General features: G+C 38.8%; 1 protein-coding gene across 1 annotated transcript in view; it reads left to right on the top strand.

Moving 5' to 3' along the window:
- The first annotated feature begins 10,821 nt into the window (after nt 1–10,821).
- Nucleotides 10,822–11,580, top strand: part of PCCA (propionyl-CoA carboxylase subunit alpha) — a 167,036-nt gene continuing 166,277 nt past the window's right edge. The window contains exon 1 of the mRNA XM_053455323.1: nt 10,822–10,905. Within this exon, the coding sequence (XP_053311298.1) occupies nt 10,852–10,905 (54 nt within the window). The 5' untranslated portion in view covers nt 10,822–10,851. The remainder of the gene's footprint in view (nt 10,906–11,580) is intronic.

Here is an 11,580-nt window from a genome sequence, read left to right as displayed (position 1 = left end):
GTTTTGCTTGCATAAGATGCCTCTATATATATGTATAACTCAATAACATTAGTGATAATAATCAGTGTCATTGAATTCTGGTGCTAGTCTCTATTAAGCAGAAAGTGTAAAATATTCACATATTAAATCCATACATAGTTAAGACACACAAGGCGTTCTGTTAAGAACAAGAAGTACCAATTACAGGTCTAGTGCTTAACAAAGGACATTTAGCAATCTGTTGGCGCTTCTCTGCAATATAAAAGGCCAGCAGAGAGGTTGCAATGTAGATGACTTTTCTAAACAAATACGTTAAAGCCGCAGTTTACTTAAGAAGCACTTTTCAGGCTGCTAAGAATAATTTCATACACTAGTTTGCAATCATGTAGTTTTATTACTGATTTTATATATTTGTATTTATTATGTAAACTTGTATATTCTTCCACCATAGACACCTACTAGGCACATTTTTTAGTATAGGTTTGGAGACCTTGTAGTGAATAATAAAAATACACACTTTCAGACAACTTTGTAAGCTGAGCATTACCTATGCTTGAAAGGTATCACCAAGGGCAAAGGGCTGGTATGGGAAAAGGGCTGTTATAGAAGGAGTTTACATATGGGAAATAGATGTAGCTGATGGTCTAAGAGAAGATGGCATTTTTATTGGGGGTTCCTGGGGTCTTCTACACATATGAAAGAATAAACCACTCGGAACCCAAATGCTTATGCAGCGCTATATTGTTTTATGTTGGTCCAATAAGAGGTATCACCTTTGAATAAAGATTCAAGGTAAATTTACATCAGAGTATTGATTTAAACATTTTTTTCCTGAAGAAGGACTTAGCTGGTTCTTCATAATGGGCATTTTAATCTGACGAACCAAGAAATCGAAATTCAGTAAAGTCAGGAAGTTGAGATGGCAACTCTCCTGCAAACGTAATAGCAAATTCCAGCTTTAGTTACTAAAGCCCACTGTATAATATTATAACCAACATGGGAAGTGTTATTGAGCCCCTCAAATAGTTTTATGTTTCAATGTTCAGAAACCAGCTACTGATGACAAAAATGACAGACAGTCTCATAAAACCTGAAAAATAAATACATCAATATCCATGTTGTTTAATATCTGTCCATAAATACACATGAACAAACACTACTTTATTGCTTTATAGTCATTTTTATTATTTAATCAGTATTTATTTTGTCAAATAAAAACAGAAAAACAAACAAGCACATCAGCACCGTGAGCTCTCCAAAATACTTAAAACACTTGTGATTATCTAGACAGAAAGACTCTTCACCCCCTAGGGGGTTTAGCTGGGTGAAAAACAAATACCACAGGTTTTTGTGATGATCTAAAGTGGAGATGCTAAACCCCATCTGATTGCTTAGCTCCTTTTATTTATTTTAACAAGAGGCCGCCTTCATTATTGAAAGCAAAAATACAGATTTTAAAGAGGTTGTCACATTTTAACATCTTACCAATAGAACAAATGCTTTCTTGAGTCCTAAGACAATGGAAGAAGATTGACCAGTGACATTAGCTTTAGAGTGTATAAGTACAATAGGTGATTTCGCAATTGTTTAGCCCCAATGGTATTTGTTATGCTAAATAATAAAGATGTTCCTTTGAAAACACCAGTACACGTTATACTGTATTAAACATTCATTCTGTAAGAATAGTGCTTAGGATATAATTGTGACCATATTACAACCAGTATTATGGTGAGAAATTTGTGTAATGTAGAATACATACTAAAACACATTGGAATATGCTATGGCAGCCTGTCCGTGTGAAGTGGCCATGTGGGAGATGGAATGGAGGTCCCTCCTGTAACAGCACAGACCTCAGTTTATGAACTCACAAGGCAGCTATCAAGGACTGTAAAAAATGCCCCCAAAATAGGGACTGGCCCCCTGAATCCTTGAATGATTTGAAGGAAATATGCAAAATGTACAGTGTAATTAAACCACTTTGCTAGTTAGACACTGCCTTGCTCCTCTGTTACACTTAACATACGGTAGCTACAACATAAACTCCATAGCGGTATTCTTTTCGCATTTAATGTTAATGTTTCACATTGGAAATGCTCATCTTACACATGATTCCTACTCCCCAACTCATTTGCTGCTGTAATATTTTATTTGTCTGGTTCTGTATATGTAATCACTTGCTAGCTCTTGCACTATTTATAGGGATGCTTCAAGATCCAAGTTCAAATTCAGTTACTATTATCTTCCAAAGCCTTTACTAATACTTATGCTCCTTAACCATCTAGACCCGTGTCTTTTGTCCAAACATACATCAAACAACTCCCTGCATGCGGTTTCTTTTTCCCCCTCAAAACATTGTTCCATTTTATAAGAATTTTATAGGAATTATAATATTTATATCTTGCAAATTTTTGCAAGATCCTGTTTTTTCCCCAGAAGAATCATTTTATATCCTATACCATGAAAGGGTTAAAACAGCTAGGGTACATGTTTTTGAGTCAGTGTAATCTAGTTTTGGCATCTTTTACCAATCAATACATAGTAGGGGGCTATAATTGTGATAAAATTGCACTTGTGCCATTGAGGCAGAAAATTATTTCAGTCAGTTTGGGCATAATACAATTGATTAATGTTTGTATTCATTTCTCCAGAGATTCATATTACTTTCAGTGGCTGATCTATTGATCTAATTGATAAGCAGATATTATTTTTTATTCCCCAGAAGTAAACTTAGAGTGCCCTGGATATCCCTAGAGTATAAAATACCTTTGTATGTGCCATAAAAAAACACAGAAAGTTGAATAACCTTTTCTTCCACTCAATGGAAAATTTAATTCCAGTTGTAGTGTAGGCCACCACAATCACAGTCTATAACTACAACTCCCACGATGTTCAGCCAGCAATATGGCTGCTGAATATTATCGTAGGTACAGTCAACTAGTAGGTGCAGTTTGTACTGAAAACTTCTTGTTTTCCCACCCCAATCCAATCTACATTTACCAGTTACTATTCCTGCTACTTCTGGCTCTTGGGATGTCACAATGTCCAGCATGCTTGCCAGCTGCTTTTATATATATATATATATATATATATATATATATATATATATATATATATATATATATATATATATATGTATGTATGTATGTGTGTGTGTGTGTGTGTGTGTGTATGTGACGCTATGTACAAGGAAAGATAAGAACTGGGCAGAAAAAAAATGAAATAGAAAAAAAAGCCAATGTGCCACAATATCAGCGAATATAGATTAGTGCACATGTCCTTTAACAAAATCCATCAAGTAAAACTTAGATGCTGTGGAGAACTATGGATATACCTGGGAACTGTCTAGGTTTCACCCAGCCATCAGGAGAAGCCCTGCTTCCTTGTTTCTCTGTATCAGTTTCTTTTGTTCCTGGATAAGGGAGCAATGTTTGGCCATGCCCACTAAAGCCTTATTCCCCACCCAGTAAAGGCTGTTTGGGGCTAGTCCTGACCCTGCAATTGGCTGCCACACTCTTATATCCAACTAGCCCTGCCCATTCATTAAGCCACTGCCCTAGAAGAAGGGGAACATCACATAGCCTAGGTATCAATATGGAATATCTAATAACGTTCAGAAGCCAAACAAATATTGGCAAAAACAAGAGAAAATGCAGTATTGAACTGACCTACACCACTGACATTAACAACTGAACACATGGATTTAATGCTTATATGCAGGGCCGGCCTTTGGGGTGTGCGAGCTGTGCGGCCGCACATGACGCCATGGCAGCAGGGGCGCCAGGCTTCCATCCTATCACAAAGGCCAGGGCTGTGCTGAGGCGGATGCACGGTGTGCACGGCAACCAGGCGGCAGGGAGCGGAGGGTGAGAGAAAAAATTTCAGCGACTGCTCGGCGCCCCTCTGCCACCACCCGCCTCGTCGCTGCCCTGACTGGAGTGGTGGGAGCGCGTGGCCTCTGTCTTAGTGCCAGCACTTCATGCTGAGCACCAGAATATGATGTCAAATCCTGGTGCTCATCAGTGAAGGTGCGGCAGAGCAGCAAGACAAAGGCCTTGTGCTCTCACCGCAGGACTTCAGCAAGGTAAGTGAACTACAAAGGGGGGGTGAGGGGGTAGATAATGAGAAGTGGGGAAAGGGGGTAGATAGTGAGAAGAGGGGGTAGATAGTGAGAAGGGGAGAGAGGGTACATAGTGATAAGGGGGTAGATAGTGATGAGGGGGTAGATAATGATGAGGGGGTAGATAGTGAGGAGGGGGTAGATCGTGAGAGCGGGTAGATAGTGAGAATGGGGTATACAGTGAGGAGGGGGTAGATAGTGAGAGGGGGTACATAGTGAGAAGAGGGGGTAAATAGTGAGAAGGGGAGAGGGCGTAAATAGTGAGAAGGGGAGAGGGGGTAGATAGTTTAAAAAGGGGGAATAGATAGTGAGAAGGGGAGAGGGGGTATATAGTGAGAAGAGGGGTAGACAGTGGGAAAGGGGGTAGACAGTGAGAAAGGGGTAATAGATAGTAAGAAGGGGGGAGAGGGTGGGTAGATAGCAAGAAAGGGGGAATAGATTGTGGATGATTTGTGTGAATGAGTGAGAGAATGAATGATTGTGTGAATAAAAAAGCGACTGTATAAGTTTTTGTGTGTATCATGGATGTTTAGTGATTTGGGGAAAGACAAAGATGGCCAAAGTAGGGTGTTTATGGGACAAACATGGCACAGGGTGGGCTGTTTGGGGACAAAGATGTTTTACGCAGGGCTATTTGGGGACAAAATTGGCTCAGGCTGGCCTGTAATCTGTGTGTGTAATCTGGGTGCCGGTGGACACCAGGGCTGGCTTTGGGTTGTGCAACCTGTGATCTATGCCTGTAATTTAGTTTTTTTTATCTATACCTTTAATGATGAGTTGATATGTGTTTTCAAATTTATTTATACCTGCAAAGCTGGGTTTGTGCGTTATTCTGTTGATCTGTATCTGTTTCTATACATTACTTATGTATACCTGCAAATACAGTGTTTGTATGTCTTATTTAGTTGAGTTATACCTGCAGTGCTGAGTTTACATGTGATTTCCAGTTGATGTATGCCTGCAGAGCTGGGTTTGCATGCTAGGGAGCGTGGAGGGGGACTCAAGGAAATGCTTGCGAAGGGTCCAATTTTTTCAATTTTGAAAAAAAAAATTGTTACAAAGAATAACAGTCCCCCTCTATATTTAATGTACATTATTGTTACCAGTGTTTCCAGTTATATATTATTGTATTGCACTTGCACATAAATAATCTCTAATTAAAACTAGTTACAAGATTTTTTTCCTTTCTTTTTTGTGGGGCATGGCCGCCAGAAGAGTAGCCTGCAGAGGCCCTGCTTACATGTACACAGGCAAAGTCATTACACATTTTGTTAGTAGATGGAGTCTTCTTGTGGTGATTCATCTCAAAGACGTTTGTGAATGAGAAAGGAGTGATTATGTATTACGTTAAATAAAATTGTATTCTAGAAAAAAGGGATAATATAGCTAAAACAGCAGATATCAGGTAGACGCCAGTTAAAAATAAATACCAACTATTATAAAGTTTTGCATAAACATATTTCTTAGTTACTAAGATAGAAACGTTTGGAAAAATTAGAGTAGAGTTGGGGGGAAAAGCAAGACATAACCAAACAGATGCTTTTGGCTTTTTTACTTCACTAAATGTGGTGCTCACACAATGCAGTATGTGACACCAATAAACAGGTACAAGGATAAGAAAAACTCAAATCCATTAATAGCATTATGTTTTGTATCTGATAGGCTAACACTGTGCAGTGTGTGTGTTTTAGTTCAACACATTAGCCCTTGAAATAGAAAAGATAACATTCCCATGTTATCATATGTAATGTAAAGCAAACATAATTTACATTTATACAGGGACTATTCTTGATTATTTTATTATAATTAATTTTATGGAATGAAAAAATATTATGAATCAATGATAACTGTCCTAAAACATTAAAAATTAAAATCCACAGAAATAAATATTTGCTCTTCGATAGAACAATTTATAGACTTGAAACTGCTATTATAAATTCCAAATGATTTTACATGGTTACACTTGTGTCATATTATGGGGCTAAGGGCCGGCATTACATTCTTAAATTAGTTTTTTAATCAAATAAGTAGTGATCCATATTTCTGTAAGACAAGGTTGACTCTTATGTTCTGACTCTGGCATTAAGCATGAAACACAAATTATTTTAAGTTAAGATCCAGAGCAGTTATTAGTATAATGAGTGGTACACGCTTCAGCCAATTTAACAGCAATCACTATAATTGGACCAGTGAATTTACTTTAACATTTTACACTATTTGACTTTTATGATCTTGTTTGTTGCTCTCTGGTTAAAGCCATTCTCTTAATAATTTCTGCTATTTTTACATCCAATTACTGCTAGGCAAGTGGAGGAGAATTTTATACTGGACAAAAAGAATGGAACATTTAATGAATTTCCTGGGTAATTACGGCAGAACAAACATACACTAATTTTTAGGTCAGCTGACTTGTCCAGTTGAATAGTTAATGTTTTATCGTGTATGTTTAACCTCATTTTCATTTTTGATCTGTGCCAGAACTTGTACATTAGTAAAACTGTTCTTTATACATGATAAAAATATTTATTTTACTTAATATTTATTCACTTCAATCTTCTCACCCTCTGCTAGTATTGGGGTATGTGTTGGAAGGGGGGTATCCTTTTTTCAATAATATGGACACAAAAAAACATAACTTAAATAACAAGCAGTATCCAAAAGAACTAAAAAATATTTATAATTGTGAAAACTGTGAAAAATTATATATTATATATATATATATATATATATATATATATATATACTGTATATACAGACCTAGGGGCCAGGACTACAGATGAGGCTCCTGGGGGCCATAGCTGTAGTTTGGGCCCTTTGGTCCCACTACTGCAGATTTGGGCCCAATAGTGCAGATCACTGGCAAAACTACAGGGGTCGCAGCTGTGACCGGGCTTGCGCATACCTTCCCCGGCTGCCAGAGAGGAGATTTCCCTGCAGCGCTGCAGGGAATTATCTTCTCTGCCAGCCGGTGAACGTCCGCTCAATGAACGCAGACAAACCCTGCTGCTGCTGCTTGTACTTCCGCCGTAGCTTCTATGACGCAGCACCAGCATCACATGACCTTCCGCCTATATGACACTCTGTCTCCAGAAATGCCTTATAACCCCCCATATGCCACTCTGTCCCATGATATGTCTATTAACCCCCTAAATGCCAGAGTGGCATATAGGAGTATAAGGCATTTCTGGAGGCAGAGTGGCATTTAGGGGTTAAATGCATTTCTGGAGGCAGAGTGGCATATAGAGGGTTAAAGGCATATCTTTTTTTCCTAAAAGAATATTCAGATTTTGGGGGGTCGTCTTATAATCGAGCAAATACGGTGTATATATATATATATATATATATATATATATATATATATATATATATATATATATGGATGGAAGTCCACTTGTGTGTGTGAGCTTGCATGTATACTTGTGTGTGTGAGCATACATGTCTGTTTGTGTAAGTGAGGTGAGATGGAGTGTGTGTTAGTCAGTATGAGTGTGTGTAATATGTGTGTTTAAATATGTTGTATGTTGGAAGGGGAGTCAAAGAAGGCACAGGTGTAAAAAGTGTTAAAAACAATAATTTATAATGACCTGATGTTTCAGGTGATATTTAAATTAAAGATAAAAAATGTCTCCTTATAATGCTATAACACTGCTTGAATCCCAATGGTTTCGAGTATATGATCAGCTTATTTCTCTCACAGTGCAGAAGGAGAAAATTAAATAATCTCAAATAAGAACCACATTTATTTTATTAATATATACCAATGTATGTGGTTCTTATCTGTGCCCTTATGACCATTGTGGTTTGGATGACTGCTGGAAACCCCTATGAATTCATATGAGAAAAATATATTTGAACTATACTCCCATTGATATTTTACATTGTTTAGTACACGCAAATCTTTTTGGATTTGTGAATTGAGAGCGTTACAGAATGAAAATAATTCTGCAGGCTTAAACAGAGAAATACATTGGTCAGTGGTTTTGTAGAATGTAGTATTGTATTTTTGTACTATTACATGCAGGCTTAAACAGAAAAATACATTGGTCAGTGGATTTGTAGAATGTAGTACTGTTGTGTTTTTGTACTGTTTATTTTGTATTATTAAATTTTCAGTCACTCTAAGATTGTTTTTACATGCAAGTTGAATTTATGTGCATGTCACTTTAACACACCCTTTTTGGGTTAATTCACCCTGAGTGGAGTGAATAGAAATTACCTTGTTCAGTCATGTATGTTTATGTATCACCTTGAAGATGGTGTATGAATGATGAAACTGGTTGGTGTTATGATTGCCATTAAGATTACCACCCTGATTTATCTGTAAGTTCTGTGTTTGTGACCATTCTTTGGTGAGCGATTTCCAGCAAATTGTTTATTCAGATGGGACTGACTCTGTTGAACTGAGATACATTGTATCCACCAGACACGTGTAACTCCTCTACACTTTGTGCTCATATTGGTGAGGGCTATTTTGTAGCCATCTGTTCTGTTGCTTACCCAGTGAGTAGACCACTGTCATTATTTCGATGTACCTTCTATTTGATGTGTTCCGGTGACATTTTTAGTACACCTGGCTGATTAGGAACAGGAAATTGTTCAACCTTGACTTTTTGTTTCACAGGGGTATACATATTAGATGATGCATAAGCCAAATTCCCTCAGTCACTCATCACAATGGGTAAGACCAAAGGAATATAGCTGTGATGCACGGCGAAAGATTGTTGAGCTTCACAAAATGGGAAGTGGCTAAAAGGAAATAGCAAAAGTATTGAAAATGCCCATTTCCACCATTGTAGTCAACTGGAAATGTTACAAATCAATCTGGAAGAAGACGTGTATCTATATTGTCTCATCGCGCTGTGTAGAAGATGGTTCAAGTGGCCAAAAAATCTCCAAGGACCACAGCTGGAAAATTGCAGACATTGGGTCTTTAATGTTTTGGGGCTGTTTCTCTTAGGATACATGGCATCATGGACTTTATCAAATATCAATAGATATTAAATGAACACCTCACTGCCTCTACCAGAAAGCTTAAAATGGGCTGTGGTGGGATCTTCCAGCAGGACAATTATCCAAAACATACATCATAATCAACGCATAAATTGTTTACATAATTAAGGTCCTACCATGGCCATCCAAGTCCCCTGACTTGAACATCATAGAACACCTGTGGAGTGAACCAAAGGGGATAGTCCACCAACGTCAACCTCAAAACTGGAGGGATCTGGAGAGATTCGATATAGAGGAACAGTCTCAGATCCTTTGCCATGTATTCTCCAACCTCATCAAGCATAATAAGGGACAACTCAGAGCTGTTGTCTTGGCAAAGGGATGTAGCACAAAGTAGTGACTAAAAGGGTGCCAAACATATATATTTTGCTTTTTTTTTTAAATAAACCTGTGTTGTGCAATATTTTTTGCTATCCATGGGAGCAAAGTGTTTTTGTGTATTTTTTTAAGAAAGCATCAGAGTTAATTATTCACAGCCTTCTTTGTTCATATTTACCAATGGTGGCAATATTAGTAGAGGATACTATAGTGTGTGTGTATATGTATATACTGTATATATAGCTACGGAAGGCAGTGTGGCAAGAAAGAGGACATGTACCGGTATTTCAATGTGCGCATATGTGGTTGTGTATCTGATCGTTAAAGAACAATTAGCATACCTGGGAACTTTCAGGGTCCAGCTGCCCAAAGCCTCTCCTTGCCTGGATGTGGGTAGGCAGTCCCACTGATGTGTGCGTGTGTGTGGAGGGGGAGTCCCGCTATTATTGATTTAGGTTTAACCTTGGCCTAAGATAAAGTATATCTTATTGGTGCTGTCACAGAAAATATGTTGGGTGCAAACGAAGTATAACTGCTCCAGGGCCCAAAGCTCCTTAATCTGGCCTTGCTTGTTAATTATGGATAAGGGGAGAGGCGAAGAACTACTGTACCCAGTTGCCACTATACGTTTCCCTTGCTCTCATAAGAGGTGCTTATGGTAGGATCATAAGCTGGGGTGATGGGTGGGACGATGGGATGGAAATGGGGAGGGCTGATGGGAGATGCACGGTGCCCCCAGGCTTTAACGCTATACTAGGCCCCGATATTTCTTATAGTGGCCCTGATATTTACATATCCCACGTATGATCCCACTTTATATGTGCTGTTCAGTGGCACGTCCTAAAAAAAACTGACTATGGAGGTAACACCAGGGCAGGGAGGGAAAACACTTTGCTACAGAGCTGTGCTATTTTAAATTAAAAAAGGGAATAATAAAACAGCCATAGCTTTTACTTCATACATGGGTTGCAGACACTCCAGGCAAGGTACTCTTAGAAGAAAGGCCAAGTTGAGGCTTCATAATGCAATCATTTTGGCATTATCATATAGTGAATGCATTCTGCATACTGCCCATACCTCTTCTCGGGACATATACCTTATGCTGCAGCTCATAGAGTAGGAAAAGTTAGCTACACATCTGACATATTACGTGTCTGCTCTTGACATGTATGGGTCAGCAGCATGTAAGGTGTATAAGCGCCCGGGAGGGGAGGGGGGGGGCAAACGAAACGAATTCCTTTATCTAACCCACACTCTCCCGGCCTCCCCATTCACCTCAGCGCCCGGAAATCGCTCCAAGTGCAATACTCAAAGTGAAGGGCGTGTGGTGACGCTCAGATCGAGCCGGCCGTCCCATTGGTTAACAGACATTCTTGCTCCGCCCACAACTCAGAGCGAAAGGTCAGTCCTGCCATTCACTGGCAGCAATGGCGGCGCTCAGGGTTTTCACAGATGTGCAGAGAGTGGTGTTAACCTGGCAGGTGAGATGTGTCTGCTTCATGCCCTCCTCCTCCGCCGCAGAGCCGGCCTCTGAAGGGTTAATGAGTGCTAGCACTGGGGCCTTTCCCTGCATATAAAGGGCTTTATCCTTCTATCGCTTGCCTTCTACTTTACAAACGTGTGACCTATAGAGTGTGTGGTGCAGTCACACCGCTTACCGGCACTATAGCGTGCAATAGGAGCGAGTTATCAGACTATACCATGCCTGCCGTGGGGTGTGGGGGGGATACACTGATCTTCATTGAGTAGTTGACTACTTTAAGAAAAGTGTTGAAGGTGACTCTGACAGCAGTGTGTGTGTGTGGGTTAGTGTCCTTTCCCAGGTAGTGAGTTTGTGTGCGTATATATATATATATATATATTTATATATATATATATATATATATACATATATTTATATAAACGCACGCACACATCTGAGCTACTGAAAAAGTATCGCACGGTTACCATTACAATGTCATTCCTCTTATAACCTATGACCTATAGATACTCTGTAAAAGTCATTTGACTGCCCGCTGCTATCATACATATATAGTGAACAAGTCTTTAAAAAAATATATAAAATGGTATGCTGCCAGGGGTGTTGTATAATGTGTGTGTATGTGTGTGTATATATATATATATATATATATATATATATATATATACACATATAC

Source organism: Spea bombifrons, chromosome 2 (genome assembly GCF_027358695.1).
Source record: "Spea bombifrons isolate aSpeBom1 chromosome 2, aSpeBom1.2.pri, whole genome shotgun sequence".
NCBI lineage: Eukaryota > Metazoa > Chordata > Amphibia > Anura > Pelobatidae > Spea > Spea bombifrons.
This window is presented reverse-complemented; position numbering and strand designations above follow the sequence as displayed.